Source organism: Aulostomus chinensis, chromosome 6 (genome assembly GCF_037954235.1).
Source record: "Aulostomus chinensis isolate RoL2024-O1b breed Wild chromosome 6, RoL_Achi_v1.0, whole genome shotgun sequence".
NCBI classification, from domain to species: domain Eukaryota; kingdom Metazoa; phylum Chordata; class Actinopteri; order Syngnathiformes; family Aulostomidae; genus Aulostomus; species Aulostomus chinensis.
This window is the reverse complement of record NC_141325.1, coordinates 3,212,501-3,236,463: the sequence shown is the minus strand read 5'-3', so window position 1 is coordinate 3,236,463 and position 23,963 is coordinate 3,212,501. Positions and strand designations below refer to the sequence as shown.

General features: G+C 46.6%; 1 protein-coding gene across 5 annotated transcripts in view; it reads right to left on the bottom strand.

The window, feature by feature from the left end:
• trpm3 (transient receptor potential cation channel, subfamily M, member 3) overlaps positions 1 to 23,963 on the bottom strand; it is a 167,442-nt gene that overhangs the window by 6,890 nt on the left and 136,589 nt on the right. For 3 of the 5 annotated variants that reach the window (XM_086205867.1, XM_086205865.1, XM_086205866.1), the window contains 13 exons: positions 21,185 to 21,285; positions 20,516 to 20,650; positions 20,327 to 20,377; positions 17,203 to 17,343; positions 15,225 to 15,254; positions 12,973 to 13,265; positions 9,784 to 10,012; positions 6,940 to 7,143; positions 4,701 to 4,841; positions 3,387 to 3,515; positions 2,392 to 2,643; positions 1,171 to 1,345; positions 595 to 723 (listed from right to left, as the gene is read on the bottom strand). In XM_086205867.1, the coding sequence (XP_086061993.1) occupies positions 595 to 723; positions 1,171 to 1,345; positions 2,392 to 2,643; positions 3,387 to 3,515; positions 4,701 to 4,841; positions 6,940 to 7,143; positions 9,784 to 10,012; positions 12,973 to 13,265; positions 15,225 to 15,254; positions 17,203 to 17,343; positions 20,327 to 20,377; positions 20,516 to 20,650; positions 21,185 to 21,285 (2,010 nt within the window). Of the gene's footprint in view, positions 1 to 594; positions 724 to 1,170; positions 1,346 to 2,391; positions 2,644 to 3,386; positions 3,516 to 4,700; positions 4,842 to 6,939; positions 7,144 to 9,783; positions 10,013 to 12,972; positions 13,266 to 15,224; positions 15,255 to 17,202; positions 17,344 to 17,515; positions 17,552 to 20,326; positions 20,378 to 20,515; positions 20,651 to 21,184; positions 21,286 to 23,963 lie in introns of all 5 variants that reach the window. The other 2 variants (XM_086205868.1, XM_086205869.1) reach the window with 1 other exon arrangement.

The following is a 23,963-nucleotide window of genomic DNA, read 5'->3' as shown; positions in this document are numbered from 1 at the left end:
CTTCATGTGCCATTAATGTGTTGCGGTTTCTGTGACGGTGTTGACATGGCAGGGTCACTTCTTCAAATTTCAAAAGAAACAGAATGCTGAAGAGAAACATCAGTTATTGGCTGTTTTTTTTTTGTTGTTGTTTTTTTTTGATGATTCCTCTTGCTGTTTAAAACAAACACAAACGACCAAAACAAAGATCATAAAATTATCAGAACACGTTTGAAAAGTGTGACTGCCATGTAACAGTTTGCCAGCTTGTGCCAAAATTCACCAGGGTTAAGTTGCTTCCAGGATGTGGCCTTCAGTCGAGCTACGAATGACTCGGTCAGATATTTTGATATCCGATGTGATCGGATCTTTTCAGATATGAGAGCCTTATTAGGCCTTCACACTCCTCGGATTCTCTAAATCTGGCATTTGTGAGGCGTAGCTGACCCAAGAGACCAAACAACTTCAACCTCAGAGCACGTGGAGCTGCATGCACACGTGTCTAGTGGCCTCTAGTGGTAAGAGTGGGCATGACATGGTGGTAATGTGAGGATGATGATGGAGAGGTGGGTCAGGTAAATGTAGTTAAACTGAGGTCTGTATCTATAGATTTACTGGGATTTTGACTGCACTGGGCATTGTGGGATGGACCGTTATTACGCCAGGTTCCGAGACTTCGAAAATAATTTTCGACCAGCCAGAGTTTTTCATTCAGCCTTTGCTGTAACTTCCTACTATGCATATCTGAAACAAAGAATGAAAACATTATTTCAGATCTCTTCTCTTTGGGCCACTCCTCCCATTCTGTGCACACCATCATATATCCTCCCAAACACATGGACACAGGAAGAGCACAGCAACACTCTCACTCTCAGGACATCATCTCAGAGACAGTCTAGTCTTTAATAGGAATCATAAACACACCGACAGTCAAAGATCCAGACCAGCTAGCAATCAATATTCACATGGAGGAAACTGACACAGCAAACTGTGACATACAGAGGAAATTCCTATTGAGGTACTTTTAAGTGTTTTATGTGTATTTATTATAAAAAAGACACATTCCAGTACTGTTACAACCTGTGGAGTATCACTCATAGTACTTGTGTCAGGAAATACAGTACTGCCCTTCAAAGTAATGTTAAGCTCTTCATATATGAGGAGGCTCTGCCAGCGAGGCCTTGAACTTACGGTCGATCTGGTCGGCGAACACCTCCCCGTAGATCATCCAGTAAGGCATGAAGAAGATGTTCCTCGCTAGCATCCAGGACGGGTCTTCGTTCGGGTGGAGGATGGCCTGCCGCGCCACCCCAAAACTCATTAGCACCACCAACATGATGATCACAAAGTACATCATGTCGATCATCTGACAGAGGGAGGAGCAGAGGGTTCAAAAGAGGGGAGGAGAGACAGAGTTGGTAAGACCGCCATGTCTCTGGAAAGAGCTGTGGAGAGAAGTACTGAGCTCAAACAGCAGAGGAGAGACGTAAAACCATTCGCAATCAGTTTTTAAACTCAAATGAAGATTGATACTTGGCTAAAGTCACAATGTATCGGCAGCAAGAACCCTGGAGACCAAGTACTGATCACACCAGCCGTCTTGATGGCGATGCGAGAAACTTCACTACAAATGTTCACTGATGAACTTCGTCCAAGTTTCATCGACTGAAACTAAAATAACGGCTAAGAGGAGACTTAAACGTCCCGAGGCTTCATTTCTTTAAACAAGACTAGAATTAACGATGACTGCGAGAATGTGACTAAAGTAGGACGCTTGTACTCTCCAAATTCAGACCAAATCAAAATGAGCAGCCACCAAAAACCCCGAAGGCGCACAACAAGACGATGATGTGTGCCTCAAACTGGACTGGGGTTTTTTTTGGTGACAAACTATGAATTAAATGCCCAGTCAGCTAAAACATGGCTGAGTAGACTGAAGGCGTGGGAATTTAGCGTCAACTAACAAGGACGTAGGACACAGAGGTCGGACCTAATTAAATATCAGCTGACTGGATGAACACCAGCGTAGAGCTACAGATTTATTTCCTGTTTAAGGGACGGCGTTTGTTTTATTTCTCTGATCCGCCTTCAAATCACAATGTCATTTACGCCGTGAAGTCTCTTATTGCTGAGGCTCCTATCAGAGACACTTTGCGTCCTGTGGGCCACAACCTGGTCAAAGACGGCCTGGTCCCTTTGGTCTTCGTATTGAAATGTAACAGAGGCTCTGATCTTCTACTCTGTGAGATCAGACAATGACGATGAGCTGCTGCACGCCACAGACACATTCAACCTTTTAAGCCTGGGAGTCAGCGACCCTTTATAATCCGGGCAGAGCCGGCTGACTAAAGTCAGAGGGTGAAACATACATGACAATACGGTAATGTGCATAAAAGACAAACAGATAAATACCATCTTGCCAATCATCATCACATAGGGACCCAGGTACTTGTTGACCCCAAAGATGTCAAGCAGCCGGATGTACCAATAGATGATGTTGACGCAATAGATGACCCGTCCATAGCTCATAAGCGGCGGCTCCTGGAGACGCAGGACCATGCCGACAGAAAATATGAGGATGGCCATGAGGTCGGTGATGTTCCAGTACTCCTGGAGCCACACCTTCACCTTCTGTAACAACTTTCCTGGCTCTGACATCAGGATCTGGAGGAGGGAGGAGAACAGCGGCTCAAATGCAGGAGGGATGACTGTAACAGGGGACATCAGGTTTAGAAATGCAATGCATGGTGACGGCCATCAGAGGGCAGTGTGAGTTCACCGATCAGAGGCCTGGCTGTCTGGGGCCGGATTGCTGCTCAGCTGAGAATGATGTGACACAATGATGAATGTGTTTCATTCACTTACTGTACAAACAACCAGCGAGCGCAGCAGAGCCAGACGACCACATACCTGATCTGCCCCCCCTTAATACGCTGCCTTCATTTCCACCTGCTCCCCTTCTGCTCTCCCTCCCCTCCACTTCTCCTCACGCCTCACCTCGACCTCCCCATTTGAAAACGAGCTGTTTGATGACGTTTAGCCTCCTCAAACTTAAACCAAGTGACAAACTGCGCCTGGACAACTGGTTTGTAGGAGTTAAAAGGACTGTTAATATTAAAATAAGGATTCCGTCATCGTCGACTCGCCCTCATGCTGGTGGAGGGTCAGATGAGGTATTTTAGTCCACTAAACACCGCTGGAGTTTAACAGGGACGGGTACTGCAATAATCTCCCAAACAACTGCAGTGAATGGAGACCAATTTTCAAATGGTGTTTTATAGACTTAAAGAAGCTTCAGCCGACCTTCCGTCAGGGTGAGGGGGAGTAGATGAGAGTTTTCATTTTCTAGAAGACAATTCTGCACACTGCACATTTGCGTGTGACCACGCTGCTGGGATCTGCTGTACCTCTCTCATTTTCTCAATGCCGTTGGTGAAGATGTAGGCGATGACGATCCACTCCTGAGGGGAAGGCCACAGGTCCATCTTGACCAGAACTATGTAGTTGAACAACATCAGGTAGCCCACGTAGGCCATCTGCACAAAACCAGGGAGAGACAACACAAATGTGACTGGTGCTGCACAGAAACCCACCGCTCACCAGTAACGCTCACTTCGCTCTGCAAACAAATTGGCGGACGGCCCTCCTGGGAGAAGAGCCACTGTGTGCAACCTGTCAAATGAAATGGTTATTGACCGAGTGACTGGCACTAACTGTACTTTTCTTGTATTGCGTTTCCCTACCGGTCTCATTATAGAGATTTGATGTCGTGACACCTGATTGCTGCCACTCCAAACTTGGCCTGAATCTGTCCATTATGTGTCTCCTGTGGCCGTTTCCATTTAAATCCAGAGCCATTTTCACTGCTGCTGTGTGCACACTGCGGCTCGTCACAGTCCACACTGGATAGCATTTAATCACAGCGGAAGCCCGGTCATTACAACACAAGACTGCAACACCTGAGAGACAAAATACGTCTTTACTGTACGTAGCAGCTTCCTGCCTCGCTTCCGTAGATGTTCGTCTGGAGTCTGTAACTTCCTGTTATACACTGGAGGTCCATTCATTTCTGATGGAAAGCTCTGGGAAGCTCCATTGAGGAGATAGGGGTGTGGTTTTAGGAGGGACGACCACGGGACTTTAGATTCAAATCAACACCCCGGTGAGGTTAGCATAGATGCTACAGTAGCTTCAGTACCATCAGAACTGGAGAGAATTTCCTCTGTGAAAGAAGAGCAGAGAACCCCACTGTTTTCCCACACCGTCTCTGCCCCGATGGCCCCGGTGTGGCACGTTAGTCAAAAACTTGAACTGCAGCAGTGCTTTGGATGGACCTGGATGGTGTGCTCACGAAAACAGGCTAACAGGCTGTGAGGGAGCTGAAACTTTTGCTTTCTCTGCGGCGTTCCATGAGGATATTCCACACGGCAAGGTGTGGGAAAACGCCCCTCCCTAAACACTGAGTGCTTCTTACGCTCCCTGATACCAGAGTCAGCTGTGGGAACGAGGTGTCACTGTGTGGAACAAAACTCTTCCGTGCTGAACTGTGGTTTCCTCGGCATAATGGTTCCACCAGTCGAACCTTTCCCTCCCCAGTGAGTCCAGGTAATGGCAGGTTGGATCAGGATTTTAATGAGGATGGAAGGAAAAAGTGCAACTTGAAGCAACTGATGCTGTTCAACAAATGGTGTGTAGGTGGTTGGGCTGCGGCAGAAACTGACCGTATGAAACCAGAACTTGACAATAGGAGCATTGTAAAACTCGTAGATCTTGCGTCCCATGGGGATGAGGCGGTGGCGGTTCTGAACCTCCTCAACATCTTTCTTCCTGGACGTCTCTGTGGTTACTTTACCCAGCATTGCCTGAGGGAATGTAAACCCCGTAAGGAGCGAGGGAGGAAGGATGCAGGGAACGAGAGAGAGAGAGAGAGAGAGAGAGAGAGAGAGAGAGAGAGAGAGAGAGAGAGAGAGTGGGAGGAGGATTCAGAGAGAGGATGAAGACAAGTATGTGGAAGGGAAGAGTTGGGAGTTGAATAACAGGAAAAGAAAAACACATGGAGAAAGGATAAAGGGTTAGCTTACATGCTAGCAAACGCTTTTAACATTATCATCAAAGGAGCAAGCACAGGCAATGTCATCATTCCAAATGTGAAATGTGTGTTTGAGGTGGATTGTTGGGTGAAGGCTGGTAACACAATATGACGCAGACACAGACACTCATGGATTGTGTCTCAGACAACAAGAAGAGCCAGAGGAGAGACAAGATAATGACAGGAGGAGGACAGAAAAGAGGAGAAGATAAAGAGATCGCTTTTCCATCTGGGACACATTTCCTTATCCATGAGAGAGGGTTCACAGCCCGCTGTTTTTATGGGTCATGGTCTTAATGTCAAAGCAACACCAGACCTCTGAGGGAGTTTACACACACAATTGTGTTGTATGTTAAGCTTTACGGCAGACCTGGGCAAAAGTGGTGCTCAGAATATTTGAATATATAAAGTTGGTTAAGTCTCCAGGTCCTCAAGATGTAACCGTGACGACACAGCCGCTATGAAATCTGCGGAAAGTTCAAATGCCATCCGAGTTTGACTGTGAAATCACACAGTTTTCACAAAGGTTGGAACTATTTCAGGATGGAGGCACACACAGACAGGCCTTCAAGGTGATTCAGATGCCAGTGTGTAAATCACACCATGCCTTGACGGGACTGAACATGCACATCATCTGACCAGCAAGTGGACACAAGCCATCACACATTCATCACAGTGTGGTTTATCGAAAGCATCTGAGACCAGGACAATCCAACCTCCCTCTGTGGTGTAGCAGTCTGTGTGTATCCGTATGAATCCGAGTGCGATTCATAAGTATCTGACGATGCATTTGTACAGTACAGAAGCCGGGACAGTGGGAGGGGCACATTGCAGATGCGTGCCCGCGTGGGTTCTTTGTTTAACACCACAGTGCGCCGAGGGCTGCATGCGTGAAATGGCCCGCTCCTCAGCGCCGGCTTGCTGGCTGTTCTCAATGCAGATGAGAGTATGTACAGTGGTGCTGAAAGGCTTTCAACTTCAATTCAATCAGTTAAGTGCCTCCGATCCAGTTTGTCCATTAGAAATCAAATTCCAGTCTTGATTTTCCTGCACAAACGGGATCTCAGTATCATCCCCAGAACTGATTGGATTGAGATGGAAACAGGCCAAATCCTGCTCTACATCCAAGTCCATGCAGATGGACCAACTCTTCCAATGTGAGCCAGGAAAAGGTGCTCAGACTCTGCATGATTTAAGGTCTGCAGCAGCAGGCGCACATGGTTACATAATGCAAATCCTGGGCCTCCCATGCTCAGCAGCCCACATGCTGAGTGGTATGCTGCAGCAAGCCATCGCGGATGTGAGAGAGAGTGAGGGGCAGCAGTCGGCTAGCAAAGTACCGTACCTCAATCGGAACAGAGCTTGGAGAGAGGGGGGAGAGAGAGAGAGCAAAGGAGAGAGAGAAGGAGAGAGTGCTAGAGAGGCGGGTAGAGAACAAGAGGGGCCACAGGGAGAGTACGGAGGAGGAGAAAGATGGAGGGAGAAACATACACGAGGAAACCCACAAGCGGCGACAGACTGAGACGCTACAACTCCAAGACCATGTCTTTGCTGAGACGACGAGAAACAGGAAAGGCCAAATTGGCTGGAAGTGTCCAGTTGGCCAGAATAGAGAAACAAGTATGTGTGTGTGTGTGTGTGTGTGTGTGTGTGTGTGCGTGCGTGTGTGTGTGTGTGAGGGTGCATGTTGAGTTCTCCTTGTGGGCAGAAAGAGTACTGAATCAAAGTCCACAAGAGAGATTTACAAAGGAAGACAAAATCTGGGTTATGTGTTCAAAGACGGGTTTAACAATCTGAACAAAGCATGAGTGTGTAGTCTAGAATCAGTGTGTGTAGATTCTGAGATGCGGGGCTGAGGTGGGTTCTCTCACCACGGAGTTGTACTGCGTCTCACAGTAAGATCTTACTGTGAACTCCATGTCTTCCTCCTCCTTCTCCTTGACCGGCTTCTCAGGCTCCTCCTCCTCCTTCTCCTGCAGGTAGGCCTCCTGGTCCTGGGGCATGTAGGACATCTCATCCTTGTTCTTGAACTCCAGGCTGAGGATGGATGGCGGTAGGAGCAGACCCAAGATCACCTGGGTGGTGCGGAGGAGCGGAAGTGGAGTAGAGGGACAGTTAGGGAGGAGAGCTGCAGGCGACCAATGACAGATGCGGTGAAGAAATGAGTGCACAGAAATTCTGGAGCAAACCAACCGTCATCGTCGCTCTATGACAGCCACATGTGACACTATGAATGTAAGCTCGTGAACGCCGCTCTGTGACGCTCTGACCCGCGCACGCTTGAATGACAAAGCTTTGGTATTTACAACAGCAACTGTCATCCTGCAAGTCAGTGACGAAAGCATCAGTCCAGACAGGCGGGAAGATGCTGTGCTGCCGCGGTGGATGAGAGCGGCGCGTGACGAGGAGGCGGGCGAGCTGGAAACACTAGAGATACATAAGAGTCAAACAAGAGTGCAGCTGCCGCCTCAGCGGGAGGGGAAGAACGAGGGGGAGAGTGGAGTGGAGAGATGGTGTATCTCTGCAAGCAGCTGACTTTTAATCATTGTCAACAGATTTCAATGTGCTGGCTCAGAATGAAACTAATCTTTAAGTTGACATTGATTTCTGCTGAGTGAAAAACTACCAAAACCTAGGATTTACTGACGCAAGTGCCAGTAAAACCAGCTGAGCAGACAAACCGGCTGACTAATTGAAGAGGACAGTTGCAGGGTGAAGGAAAGGGAAAATACAATTATAACCCCTGTGCAGAGAGGAATGTCTCACCTCCTCCTGTCATCCGTCATGTCAGCAGGTTCAATTGAAAACCGACCAAAAGTCTGAGTCCTAATATATGAAGAAATCAATGTCTTCATCTCCGCAGTCCACTGAGAGCCTCCAGGAGTGATACTGGGACTTGATGCGGTCTGAAGATGTGCATGCACACATTATTCTGACAATATTTTGACATCTTTATTTGCTGTGTGTCATGACGCCTGCAGGGTACAGAATCTTGTTTGTTCAACTCTCTGGTTTTTTTGCTCTGATGAGCTCCTCTGGCAGCTTCAAAATGGCATTTTCTCTCCTGCGAAGGCGGAACCACCCCGCCCTGCTCCGAGAGGATAACCGGCCCCCTCATCCCGCCTCATGTAGGAGTGTCAATCCCACTGACCCCTCAGGCACTCCGGGGCAACTCTTCATCCTAAATAACTCAGAGCTCTCTGATCTACACAGCTGCCTTCTATCAGCTCACCACCAGATGTCTGGAAAGCCCACATGAGCTAAACTGCCCAAAACTACCAGCCTTCACCTCCACTGATGAGGTGAGGAAGACTCAAGTGATGCTTTGATCTGTACTTCTGCAGCAGATTTACGTGCTGGAAAATGAATTCAATATTACAAAATCATAAAAACAAGAATTCAGATCAGCTTCAGCTTTGACTCTGCACCGCGTCATGTGGCGGCAGCAGCTTAGACATTTGTGCTGATGATCAGTTTCATCTTACAGAACTGAAGTCATGTGCTTTTGAAACACCGATACATCTGAGGCTCCGCTAGCCTGAGAAAAAAATGGAACCCGGAAGATGAGAACAGGTGTTTGATCGCGTCGGCCTTGATGTGAAATATGTGGGACAAAAATCATCGTGGTTATTTTTAGTAGCTAAGGTCAGTTCCTCTGTTCTCTCCTGCTTCATTTACGGCTTGGTAGGCGAAGTTCATCACTCCTGGCTGGTTATCCTCCTTCCCACAGCCACACGTGACAGGCTGACTCACCAGCTGACTTCCAATACACAAATTCATCACCAGCAACTCAAATATTATCCCTCTATTATTGCATTTGAAAGGCTTGAGACAGATTACTCCAAAATGTAAGGTTAAGTAAAGCCTGATTAACTCCGTCTTCACTTGGTTGACCAGTGGGTTTGGATAAGTTTCCTGAATTCTGAATTTGGTGCATGACGCGTTGAAGCAAGGCAAAAAACACAGATGAAAATTTAGAGCTCACAGCCGTCAATTTGCTTGTTTTGTCAAACCAGGAGCCGTAACAGATACAGAGACTGTTTAAGTGGCGAAGGGAAGCACATTCTGCAAACTCGAGCTGTTAACATTTTGGACTTTGCGCTTAAAACAACCTTGTTATTTCTTAAATATGTGCAGCTCTTATATGTTAGTATTTGAGGTGAATGGATGTCAGTCAAGCGTTCTTCTTGATGTTGCTATTCTGCCTCCAAAGAAGCTTCAATATTCATGTCATGAATTATTTGCAGCAAGTTTTCACGCCTGATCATTTTCATGCATGGCCAGAATTTTCCCCAAAGCCACTCAGCTGCTCCAACACTGCAGGACACCTGATGCCCTCCGCAGAGCAGCAGCCACTCAGATCAGACTGGATATGGACTCTGGGACATTTGTTCTGTCTTGTGACAAATTGTTCTGATACACTTGTTTTCCAATTTCAGAGAGGAAACAGCGCCAAATCTGCAGCGGCTACAAAACCCAGGAAAATATAAAGCTCTGTTTTGGCAGTCTTATCAGTCAGCACGCGCTTGCACGGAACCAAAGTCAAAAATTTAATAAGAACTTGAGGGCTGTCACTCACTCTCCCTGCACAACCTTCCAGTCCTCGGCTGTGACCTTAAAAAGCCCGAGGCACTGAGAGGTTTTATCTCATGAACGTGTGATTTAGTTTCTCCTCGAGCCCGGGTTATTCCCAACATCTGCCCCAGTTCCACTACCTTCAGGCCTGAGTTTTTGCGCATGCGTAGCCGTCCCATCCACATGTCGGTCAGCAGCATCTGACTGCAGGTGTGAGCGATGAAATCTCTATGTTTAGCAGCTACCGCCAGCTGCAGGCAGGTGGCGTTGCTCCAGTTCTTCAGCTCGTACGTCAGCAGCTTCATGGCCATCTGCTCATCCTGTTTATAGGACTGGTCCAGAAGTTCTACGGCCAGCTGGCCAAACTCTCTGGGAAATGATAGGCAGGACATACACAGACACACAGAGACATGAGCACAGACGGTAATGCGCCTTGTAAAACAAAAATGGAATTTAAGGAGTCCAGGCATCAGCGGCCGTCGGGCAAACAGTGGAGGAGATGACATTTGCATACGTAACACTTTGATTCACACAGAAAGGCACGCAGACATTCTGCAGAAAACACACAGCATATCCGTAGAAGCTGTGCACGCGCGCACACACACACACACACACACACACACACACACACACACACACACACACACACACACACACAACCTGTTCTCTCTAATACAACTGTGAACAATCATAAATCATCTCCAGTTTTATAACATTCTCACACGATAAAGAGACACACCTTCAGACTCCAGAAGGCGACACGAGTGTAACACACTCTTACCAACACACTCTCACTAACACACTCTTACCAACACACTCTCACTAACACACTCTCACTAACACACTCTTACCAACACACTCTCACTAACACACTCTTACCAACACACTCTCACTAACACTCTTACCAACACACTCTCACTAACACACTCTTACCAACGCACTCTCACTAACACACTCTCACTAACACACTCTTACCAACACACTCTCACTAACACACTCTTACCAACACTCTCTCACTAACACACTCTTACTAACACACTCTCACTAACACACTCTCACTAACACACTCTTACCAACACACTCTTACCAACACACTCTCACTAACACACTCTTACCAACACACTCTCACTAACACACTCTTACCAACACACTCTCACTAACACACTCTCACTAACACACTCTTACCAACACACTCTCACTAACACACTCTTACCAACACACTCTCACTAACACACTCTCACTAACACACTCTTACCAACACACTCTCACTAACACACTCTTACCAACACACTCTCACTAACACACTCTCACTAACACACTCTTACCAACGCACTCCCACGAACACACTCTTACCTACACACTCTCACTAACACACTCTTACCAACACACTATCACTAACACACTCTCACTAACACACTCTTACCAACGCACTCCCACGAACACACTCTTACCTACACACTCTCACTAACACACTCTTACCAACACACTGTCACTAACACACTCTCACTAACACACTCTTACCAACGCACTCCCACGAACACACTCTTACCTACACACTCTCACTAACACACTCTCACTAACACACTCTTACCAACGCACTCCCACGAACACACTCTTACCAACACACTCTCACTAACACACTCTCACTAACACACTCTTACCAACACACTCTCACTAACACACTCTTACCAACACACTATCACTAACACACTCTCACTAACACACTCTTACCAACGCACTCCCACGAACACACTCTTACCTACACACTCTCACTAACACACTCTTACCAACACACTATCACTAACACACTCTCACTAACACACTCTTACCAACACACTCTCACTAACACACTCTTACCAACACACTATCACTAACACACTCTCACTAACACACTCTTACCAACGCACTCCCACGAACACACTCTTACCTACACACTCTCACTAACACACTCTTACCAACACACTATCACTAACACACTCTCACTAACACACTCTTACCAACGCACTCCCACGAACACACTCTTACCTACACACTCTCACTAACACACTCTTACCAACACACTCTCACTAACACACTCTCACTAACACACTCTTACCAACGCACTCCCACGAACACACTCTTACCTACACACTCTCACTAACACACTCTCACTAACACACTCTTACCAACGCACTCCCACGAACACACTCTTACCAACACACTCTCACTAACACACTCTCACTAACACACTCTTACCAACACACTCTCACTAACACACTCTCACTAACACACTCTTACCAACACACTATCACTAACACACTCTCACTAACACACTCTTACCAACGCACTCCCACGAACACACTCTTACCTACACACTCTCACTAACACACTCTTACCAACACACTATCACTAACACACTCTCACTAACACACTCTTACCAACGCACTCCCACGAACACACTCTTACCTACACACTCTCACTAACACACTCTTACCAACACACTCTCACTAACACAGAATTACTTAATAACTACAGAATTCATCTCTGCAGAAGAATCAGTGGCGACTAACGTTAATTAGCGTTAGAATAAATACTGTTAGAAAACATTTAAAAGGAAGTGAAAAATACAATCCTAGAGAAGGGAGACTTATATATTAGTACACTGTATTATACTACATTTATTTTGTCTCAGTGTACACAAACATGGCCAGTGTGACTGCAGTGGTTGTGTGGTGGTTCTGCACCTGGATGATGGAGTGTGTGAGTTTAATTTTCTTAGTTGGGCACCTCATCATCATCTTACCCCAGACCAACAGCTTGTTGGCGAGTGGCTTACAACCCCCTACACAACCAGCCCATAATTGTATGTGCCTCCATACATTATAAATAACACACAAACATCCCCTCCCTTGAGTTTAAGACACACCATGCACCGATTTCCATAAACTGCATGTGGATCTTGGAAGGAAAGCAGCCAAATTCTCAGCGGATCGAACTCGAGCTCTGCCAGCTCTAAGGCGGGCCTTTGGAGCTCGGGCTGCTGCGGCTGTGCTTCATTTGTAGTACCCGAAAAAATTTCCCCTAATTAACACTTATTTCTGCAGCCAGAATTTTCCTCTCTAGGTGATTAACTTCATCTCCAATGCATATCCTTAAATAACGGTGATGCACGTCATTAGTTTTTGTATGTATGTCACTTCCATCCCAGGAGAGGCTGGAGAAGCCTGAAGCAGGTCATTTCTTAGGGAGGAAGGCATGTTAGCCTGTTTTGTGTCTGTGAATTTATCTGTCTATATGTGCTAGACTCTGTGTGTGTGTGTGTGTGTGTGTGGATGGTTCATGTCACCCACCTGGAGTTGTGGTTTAGTTCCTGAGAGATGTCGTCCACCATGTCATTCTCAGACGCTTCGTGCGCCATGGCCTTACAGAGTTTACAGGCCACCAAGGCCTTGGCCATGGCCTCCTCGCCATGCTGCCAAAAGAACAACGCCATCTTCTGACGTTTCATTAGCACCGCCCAAACCATCAGCTCATGGAAGGGGAAAGGGAAGTGGTTGATTTCTGGGTCGTCCAGATCTATGTCCACCTCCTCCTCACGCTTACGTGTGGTTTTCTGACGACCTCTGCGGATTGGAATGTCATCCTGGCGAGGAAGAGAGACAGCTACATTTTTAGGACGATAATCACAGGACAAAGGTTAGCGTCTCGGCCGAAGTGCTGCCCTGAATACAAGTGAAACTCTAGAAGCGTGGAGCCACGATACTGCAGATCAGCCATTTGAAACTAAAAGTGGAGTCATACAGTGCGCAGCATGTGTGGGACTACAGAGGAAAAGCCTTTCTGATGGCAGGAGCAGCGGTGAGAGAGTTACAAATACAGCCTACAGGTAAAGCAATGTCGACTTTTAAGGTGGCTGTTTATTTCAGTGGATAGAAGGTGTTGTTGCCGGATCTACAGCCATGCTGAGCCACAGCTGCTGCTGCTGCTGCTGCTGCTTTCAGCTTCTTCACACGCTGCTGATCTCTGATCCGCATCTGCTGACGGGACCAAACTGTTCCACAGAGCTTCATCTGGCGTCCATCAATGATGCCCCCTGCTGTTTTACTCAAGGAACTGCATTTCTCCACTGACGAATGGAGAAACCACCAGCTAGCTAGCAGGATGACAGGGTGGCCTGTTAGCTATTAGCGAGAGGCTAATTTTCAGTATCTTTCACCATCTAGCACACGTGTGGAGTCACTACAGAGGCAAGAATGGGGCTTATAACGCATGTTAGCCAGTTAGCTTTTGCTAGCACACTGATTGTAACGTCTCCCCAAAATCCACCTCAAAAGTTCAATTTTTTCCCCATGTATCTGACACATTCACAGAAAAAAAAAAAGGCCAGGAGCAGATTTTGCAAAGCTTTGTAGCTCGAGCTGATGGAGGGTCAGGTGAAGTTTTGTTAGTCCACCAACACAGCTGAGTGTCACTGGTAAAGGTGATGCAGGACTCTCCCAAACTTTTCTCCTGCAGATTCCTGCCATCCCTTTACCAGTGAAACTCCAGCAGTGGTCGTGGACTGAAAACTGATACAACACCCTAATTATTTTACGTATTTCTCTTTTCCCTTCCTTCAAAATCCTCATTAGAGGAGAAATTCTCGGCGTTTCTTAACAGGAGAAGCAGCCTCTGGCAGGAAGTGACTAAACAGCACGTCGGCACTTATTGATCTCAAATAATTTCATTTGAGGGCAACTGACAGTTGATCAATTACAGACATGTGAAGAATGACTCTCAGCACTTGTTGAAATGCTGAAATGCTTAGCAGGACACAGAGAAATATGAAAATATTACTGCAGTGAAATACTCCTCCACAGTCACACCTCTCATCCATTTCCAAAACAGTACATTAGCAATTTTATGGACATTTAGATGCGACTGCGTGCAGCGCCGTAAATCTTCAGTCCTGGGTGTCTCAGCTGCGAATGTAACACATTGGGTTTCATGTTCGGGTTGGCGTCATGATTGAATGATAAAGTGACTTGCAGAACAGAGTCAGAAGAAGAAGCAGTTTCACACACGTAACACACACTGACAGGAAGATGGATTTCACACAGGCAGACGCACAAAGGAACGAACCACCATGCACGTTAGATATAAATACCTCTGAGACACATGCTGTGATAAAAGCTTGATGATGTGCATATTTCATGGTCAGTACACGGCGGATGCATGTGAGTACACAAATATGACGTAATCCCTTAAGGTCAGTCAGCCGCCATTCAGTTAAATGTTAAAAGGCTGATCTGACACACATATATACAGTACATGTACCCTAACGTATACAGTCTGGAGTCATCATGAAAGATTCATGAGTTATGATGCAATTTTGAAAACTAAACACAAGCTAGTGTGACGTGCCTGACCTCTCTGACATGGCGCTCTCTGAAAAGCAGAAATAAACGCAGAATAAATGAAATACGCCTGCCGGTTTGCAACTGAGCGACTGCCAGGCTCCTCGTGATTTCCTTGGCTGAGATCAACACACCGACTAAACTCGTGGGGAGAGGACTGACATGAGGGAGAGGAACAGTGAAGGAACCAGGATGAGAACACTCACCTCCATCCCCAGCAGTTTCAGGGCTTTGGGCTAGAAAAGCAACAAAAACATCAACAAACAGAGCAACAGCACGTGGAATGTATCTTACAGAGCATTTTACTCTTTCAGCACAACACAACACAGACACAGAGAAATCATCTTCAAGTGGGTACTTTTCTTTAAAGGGCAGCAACAATGAGCATTCGGTAACCAGCTCTTGCATGTTTGCATGTATTACTGGTGCATTTAGTACAGTACTGAGTATCTGTATTAAAGCAGGCCATGTATGAATTATGCATTCATGAGCCATCATCTGAGTTGGTAAAAATAGCCCGGGTCTCCTGTGGGGATTTGAGATTGCTGCATCTATTTCAGGGCTTCATTCTTTGTTAACATGTGTTTGTGTGCGCATGCGTGTGCGAACGTGATGGCACGTTTATTTCATCTAGAAAATCATGGTTAAATCGGAACTGACTGACTCCCTCACTCTCTCTCTCTCTCTCTCTCCGTCTCTTCCTGCTGTTCTTTGCTCTCACATCTGCAACCATCCAGCTGCTTTGTTGCTTCTATTGCAGACGTACAATAGGATAAACAGGCACCTCACACTCTCTCTCTCTCTCTCTCTCTCTCACACACACACACACACTCAATTACACCTTTTCTAATATACAAAGAAAGAGGTGTACTGTCGAGCAGAAGCAGACACACAGGTGTATATTTCTATTTTCATCAACGGAAAAGAAAATATACCAGATCACATAGAACGCACGTGTGTGTGTGTGTGTGTATGTGTGTGCGTGGATTGAACACACACCAATGCAAATGTATGGCACATGATTCCCATGATCCCTCCCGCTTCTGGTGAGATGGTTTCTCTGGTGGTTGGGATGAAGTGTATTCTGATAGAACACGATGGAGGTTTACTGCAGTTCTGTGCCGTCACTCCACCCGAGATGGAAATGAAGAATGAAGGAAGGACGGTTCTCCTCCGCTGACGAGCAGCACCGTGATTATTTGAGATCATGCTTCTTTAACAAAAGCTTTTTATTTAAGAGTTGATTTAATGTTTTTTTTGGGGCGGTCACACTAGAACATGCAGGATGGCACTAGGGAGAAGCTGCACCTCGGACTGAATCAACTGCTACAGTTTCAAGTTTATCTTTTTACTATTTTATTTTTCCGATGTGTGAAAAGTAGCGTTGACAGTAACAGAGAACATTTTCATTTCCAAGAATCTGTGCTTGTTACTGTTTGTGTCCTTGGAAACAAGCGACCCGCTCCACGACAACTCTGTAAGATCAGACTTTGCGTTGATTGTTGTCTTCATGTTTGAAGTGTAGCTGGGATTCTGAGGTAGGTTTTAGTATTGATTGCGTTTATGCTGGGAGGAGCGAGTGCTGCACACTGAGATCCATGCAGTATTTCACTTTGTTGGCAGTGTTATTAGTACTACAGAGAAATACTTCATGGACCTTGTATGTGGAACTGTCCTCTCCCAGTTTGGACGCTTTGATATTTCAGCACCTTAGCCAGTATTTAAAGGCTCGTTGTTCAGTCCTGTAAAAATTTGTCCGAGCACATTTCACTGGTTGTGGCGTAATATTTGGGTTGTGTACTTTTTTTTAATACCACTGATCAATCATTCCCTCCAAAGGAAAGAGCATACTCTGCCTGCTGTGGGGGCTCATGACGTTACGCAAATGTAATTGTACTTCCAGTCGTCTGCACCTGCACAACCGCAGGTCAAGGTCTCCCGAGTGTCCTGCTCGGTCACTCAACTCGCTAGCGACAGAATGCTGATGTAAATGCTAATTTAGAAGCTGCACCAGGAGGGTGATGTTTGCCCTTGAGTGCCCCATCGCTGATTAACATTATTATTATTATTATTAATATTATTATAAAAACATTGTATCAGGGCTAATTGGATCACGGAGCCTGTTTCACTGACATTGTTCCTTTGATTAATGACTTCCAGACACAGCCAGAACAATTCACTCACCCTCTTTGGTCCGAAGAGGTTGTGGTACAGAGTCCTGAACCTCTTCCTGGTGTAGTTACAGCGGTAAGCCCCGCCCATTAGGTACTCAATGACCAATCCGATGTCAATGAGGCTGATGCGGTAGTCGGGGGGCAGGTTTCCCTAGAAAACCACAAGGGGTTAACAGGGCTCTCTCAATTTGATTAATAAAAGAAAGTAAACAAGGAGGAAACATGAGTGTAAAACACACCTCGCAGTCATACACACTCACTTCACAAAAATCCATATCAAACTGTTTTTGGCTATGAAAAGAAAACGTGATTATCGGATTCACCTTGAAGTAGATCCAACTGAACCCTGGATACTCTCGCTTGGAAAGAACACACAATGTCAGTGAGTAAACCCAACCATCAGCATGAGCAGGGGAGATGAGAAACACAGGGACGTCTCAGGCAACATCTCTCTTCCAGCCCCTCCAATGAACTGTTCTACCCACCAGACTGGGGTCGGGACTCAGGGAATGCATTGTGGTTTGAATCTTGTTTTGTTTTTGTTTTTTTAAAAAAGGTTAAAAAAAAAAAATTGGCGTCACTTTCAAGTGTTTTTTCTTCTTTTCTGTACAACATAAAACCTCTCGAGGGATTTGTGAATCTTAAAAGACTCGGCAGCTCAGTATTGACCAGAGAATTAAAACCTAAGTGCAGCGTGATTTACAGACGGCATATAATTTCTGAGAAAAATGATAAAGGATGTTGAAAAAGATGTGATTATCTTTCATAATTTGCATTTAGGGGTAAATTAGATCTTCTCAGGGTGGTTCAATGCAGTCTTGCAGGGAAGAGAAGAGAGAGGGAGAGTGGTAATGACTCATTAGCCTGGAAGAGAGGGCCAGTATCATGGAGAGACAGACAGACAGCTATTATTACGGGGGGGGGGGGGGGGGGAGAAGGAGGACTATAACCATGTCAACCATGTGACCTCAACATCAACCCCGGATCCTGCAATCATTATCTGGACCCCCACTGTTCCTTTGAGCCGCTCTGTGCCGCTGCACCCTCACTGACGCTACCGCCGCTTCATCAGCAGGCAGATCTCCTTTTTATAGACGCTTGCCAGGTGATTACAACACGTGCAGTGTAAATTAGCCTTAATGGCTCCTACTGCCAACTGACGGTCCTCAGAACTAATCAGCTCTGCTTTGTTCAGTCTCACCTTTATCTGGAAAAGAACACCAGGAGGTAAAACTGTCAGGTTACGTTAGGTTCCCTCTTCGTATGTGAGATCGAAGGCAGAATGTGGACGGCTGCTGAGGTAGAACTACATTAACTCTGCAGGAGCGTCCACCTGAGCAGCTGGCGGCCACCAGCCAATCACTGTGACTCTCTCTGGTGCCTCCCCCACGCCGTCTAACCAAGCAACCCGCCCTCACAGCTGTTACCACAACACCTGAGTCCAGACAGGAAGTGACAAACGCTGTCAACATGGCCGCACAGTATATAGAACCCAAATGAGAGAGAGAGAGAGAGAGAGAGAGAGAGAGAGAGAGAGAGAGAGAGAGAGAGAGAGAGAGAGAGAGAGAGAGAGAGAAGGCGATGATGTGGCGACTTAACCTGCAGGACAGCAGTAAAATCTAATCAGCACCTTACTGTGATACAACAACAATCAGCTGTAGCGCAGAGCTCTGCCAGAGGACGATGGGGATGTTCTGCCATGCAAACACCGATCTGGAGGGGCGGCGCAGGATTGTGGGGCCTGAAGTCTTTTGCTCTCCGTTTGTACTGAGAGATCATCTGTAGATGTGGAGCAGTTCTCACGTCAAGGCTTCATCAGGGATTGTTGGGGGGGGGGGGGTTGTGTTGTTGTTTTTTCTCATCCTTTTCCCACCTTGCTTTGCATGCGTGGGGCAGGAGGAGATATTTGTTTGTAAAGTTGTGGCGTCTCCTCATCCCGAGTGGGATGGGCCAAACGTTTGGCACGACACAGAGATAAAAACTGAAGGAGAGGAACTGTTGTCAAAGCCACTTTGGGTCCATACGAGTGAAAATGTTGAGAGAAAAAGAGGTTCAGAGCTACAATCTTTTAACCTGCCTGCATCGAATAGCTCCGTTTACCTGCGATCACAAATAACGTGTGAAACAGTTCAGTCCAGGAAATCAGGACCCTGATGTTACAAGATGGAAGCCCTGAAACATTGACCCTTTGACCCCAGAGGCTATTCACAGCAGTCAGGTTCTGGGATTGTGCCCTGCTGTACTGGGTTTGGCAGGTTCGATTAGTGTAACTACATCAACTCCCTGCTCCAAGTTCAGACTGGAGTCATGTTTGAAGGCAGGGAGGCGGCGCTACAGAAGGCATGACTGCTGCATTCAGCCTTTTTGAGAAACTCCCAGAGGAGCACGCGGCATTACTGCAACTCAGTAGCGCTTTAATTAATGAACCACCTCTCCATGCTAATGATGCTGACCTCTCCATCATCTCTGGAAGCAGGATCACTCCTAATTGGCATGGGGGCGTCACCGGGTGAATGTAATATTCCAGGCTGTTGTCTTTTATTACCGGTAATCATCAAAAAAGAATGCAAACTACAGCCAGAACCAGGACTCAATCGTTGGGCCATTTCATCATCGTCAAGATGGAAATGACACAGGTCATGCACACGTAGATAGATTTAATATGTGACAAAATGGTCTTTTTCTCTATGCACATACACACAAAATAATGTTAGTAATACAAATAAAAACAGAAATGATTCAAAGGTGTCTACTGAGTTATTCCTTCTCAGCCTCACAGCAGTTCCACTGCAGCCACAGTTTTCTCAAATTCAAGGTCTGTGGATAAAATGATGTTTAATACATGTCGTGTTTGTTTGCAATGGTACTGCGTGCCTTAGAGAAAGAACAAAGTAAATAGTAAACAAGTAAATAAGAAACATGAGAGTCGTGCATAGCGCTACACAGCCACTGCAGCCCGTAGCTCCAGCTGAAAGAGAAAAGCCGGCCTCTATTGAACAGCAGCTACCAAATAGATGCACACAGAGTAACAACACACACGGCGAATAAAAGCAACTGAAACGTTATGTAGTCGTCTTCTTTAATACACACGTCCAGCCAACACTCCTACACGGGGACAGAGGGGATGGCCGTACCTTTTTGACATCTCTGACGAGGTGGTACAGCGTGTTGGAGGGTCCGTGTCTCTGTTGGAGAGAGGAGATGTAATTCCACCAACAGTTAAACTGAGGAATTATGAGCTACTGCAGGGGAGCGGTAAAGCTGTGTTGGCACGTGTTTGTGTGTGTGTGTGAGTGTGTGTGTGTGTGTGCAGGAGTTATTACCGTGTTGTAAAGCTCCTCCAGCCTGGAGAGTGTGAGGAAACGGTGCATGCTGACGCCATTTTCAATCAGCAGCTTGACAAAGTCCACCCTGTCCAGCACTAAGGCGTCCAGCATCGCCTGCTCCAGAGAACCAACCTGGCCAAAAGGAAAAGAAGGACACTGGTGAAACTCGTCGGCTGCTCCCGAAACCCCGGAGTCTGAGAGACTCTTCTAGTTCAGGGGAGAAAACTGCTGCTCAGTCTGTTCCGCTACTGCGTCTGTCCACATGTACACATCCTGTAGGTAAATTTGTCTTCTAAGATTCTTCTCATTCTAACTGTAGCAGGGTTAGTCCGACAGGTGATTTCAGCCTTCAGACAGACAGTCCAGCGCACCGCAGAGCAATAATCTAGCACTTCACATGCTCCTTATGTCATACAGCATGTGACTGGGGCCACACTCTAATCCTAATTTTGTTTTCAATCCTTTACATTATTTTTTTCTACGGATTACAAATCCAAAATAAAGCAGGTTAAATTTACATCCTGGTTGATCCTCAACTGCTCTTACGACGTCCATTTCAACTCCTATCCCTTGTGACTTTGCTTCAAGGGGGGAGGGGGTGAAATAAAGAAATGGGATTGGACCATAGTGTGTAGTACAGTGTGTTGTGTAGTGTGTGTTTCTTACAGGCCACTGCTGTCCGTAGATGAAGATCTGACTGCGGGCGATGTCGACCCTGTTCCACGCCAGAGCCAAACTCAGCTGGTCCGGGGCAGAAGCGTTGGCACCTGAGGGACGAAATCAATGAGTTGAGAGACGCAACAGTGTTTTGTGTGTTTGACCATCAGCGGTTCCTCCTCCACCTCACACTCACACTCACACACACTCACACGTGCACGCACTCCGTGTGTTGCCCAGTATAGCAGCAATTACACAGTCTTGCGGCAGCTTCACTCGTTACTGGTTTACTGGGCAAGTTGTTTTGCTGCCGTAACCACAGGCCACCCTGCCTGCTGACGACCTGCCTCCTGGGCTCTGGTCTGCAGCTGCTGGACCTGCTCGCCGTGTTTGGAGACAGGAAGTCTGGTCCTTCTGTAATGCATCATTTACTTTCACGCTCCGTCTCATCCCGCCACATAAATAATGTGGGAAAACATCTTTGTTTCATTTAACATACGAAGTACTGTGTTATTCAGGTAACATCAACATGCAGTAGCTGAACAGCGATGCAGTATTTGTACTAACGCACCGGCTAATGAAAACAGCCTCCCTGCTCAGATTTGATTGGCTAAGTTCAGCGTATTTGGATCCCCATTAGCCGTTACCAAGGCAACCGCTGCACTTCCTAGGATAAATATTATTATTATTACACAATACAAACGGAGTAAACTCATTAAAAAGATTTTAAAATAAGGCTCACACATACCAGCCAGTGACAGTATTCTACAACTCCTGACCAGTGGGAGGCAACAGTAACGACGGGGAGGAGAACGCCAGCTGTACTCAGCTCTCAAAATCCCTCGTACGGAGACGAGTGTGAGTTTTTAATAAGCACACCTGTGTTGAAGGTCTGAGCAGAACTATGGCAGCCTGGAGTCGGGAGCTCCGCTAATAAGCGTTTAAGAAGAGATATGTGTGTATTACCGGGCGCAGTGGCCTGGCTTTAGTCCGAGTCTGTTCTTGCTGCAGGGAGGCTGAACTTTATGGAGCCAGTTCTCAGGGTATTGACTCGATCAGACAGCAGACCATCAATTACTCCAAACTCCCCTCTGAGTCTTTAGCTGCAGTTCTCTTCCTGCTCGGTAACAACTCCTCTAAACCTTTCTCACAAACATTCACTCCGATTTTTTGTTGCTCTGTTCCTGCTGTAGTGTTTTGTTGAGCTTCAGGCAAGAGCTTAGTTTGTCAGCGAAAGGAGTCTAATCCAGTGTTTTAAAAAGATCTGAGGCAGGAAGTGACAGCGGCAGGATTTCATTTCACACGAGAAGCGTCTCATTCACTCAGTCGCAGAATGAAGCTCGTATGTAAAATGAATCTCGTGCTGTTTACTATACGCGCTATCAGGCCTTCTGCTCTCATCCTTTTCACTTCCCCAATCTCCTCCTTTTCATTTCCATATTCGTCCTCCCCTCATTCATCTGAATGCCTTATCAGTGTGTAAAGAAACGAACAGAGCAGGTCTGAAAGGGTTAAATGAAACAAATGACAAACCAAGAGAACACATGAATGGGATGTGTTCATGGGAACAGGAAAAGGATGGAACGGGGGAAACGTTGAGGGAAGTGATGTATGATCCAGGGAACACACACCTCTCTTTCGCCCTCTCCAAACGCTTCACATGTAAGAGTGTGTGTGAGAGCGCAGGGGAGCGGTGGAGCTCTTACAGTCATTCCTGGAAGAGCAGTCGCGATCAATACAGGCTACTGAACAACCAATCGAAGGTATGGATTCATGAATCCCATGTGAGTGTGTGTTCAAGGAGGGGATGAGAGGATAGGGCCATGGGAAAGAGAGGGATGGGGAACGGGTGATTGAAGAGGGGGCGGAACAACAGCGATGGAGATTAATGGTTCTGTCTGCACTCGACACGTTTTTAGTTTTGCGGGCTAATTCATGGTGTTAGCATGTGCCTCACAGTTTGCTTTAGGATTGCGGTTTGTGTACTGACGCTGTCTGGCTGCTGTACTGCCGCTGCAATGCCCCGTAGTACGCAGACGTGCAGAGATCTCTGCTGACTTTGGTAGACACCGTGAGCTCAGTAGTGAACAGTTCAGCTGTGAGGAAGCTGAGATGGCGAGATGGACACGTTTTTCACAACTTTTTGGGCAAAGGCAGAGAAGGTTTTAAACCAAGATGCAAATATTTCAAGCACGAGTAAACCTTCTACCTGCCAGTCGGTTGAGACCCTTGCAGGTTGACGAGCTTGGACATCGGCGCTTCACGCGAGCTGTTGTGACGACTGGTGGAGCGAATGCTGATGCTATCAGAGCCTCCGCGTGAGCACTTTCAGTTTCAGCAACTAATTTAGATTTAGTCTTTAGACGACGACGCATGCTGGTTTTAATCACGGCACACCTTCATACGGTCACAGCATGAAGAGACTCCAGTTGTTCTGAATGAGTCTCATCACATCTGAAAGTCCATCTTCTGGCCACACGGTGACCAGCTGATTAGAACAGTTCAGGTGCAAACCAAGCAGCTGTGGACCCGTTGATTTGATGACAGTTGAGCTCAGATCAGGAAGGTTGAGCCTCGAGCGGCTTCAGAAAACTTTGTTCAACAGTTTTCACACAAGCCAGGGGGGGAGTTTTTTTAAATGCTGCAAAAGAAGAAATGTGAACTACAGCTGTTTCCGCCAAGTGAAGCCAATGAACCAGGCTATGTAGTGCCTATTTCTGGCAGAAGGTGGCGGTACAGGCAACATGACAGCGGCTGTAGCAGGCACAGGAGAAGAAGAAGAACCCTT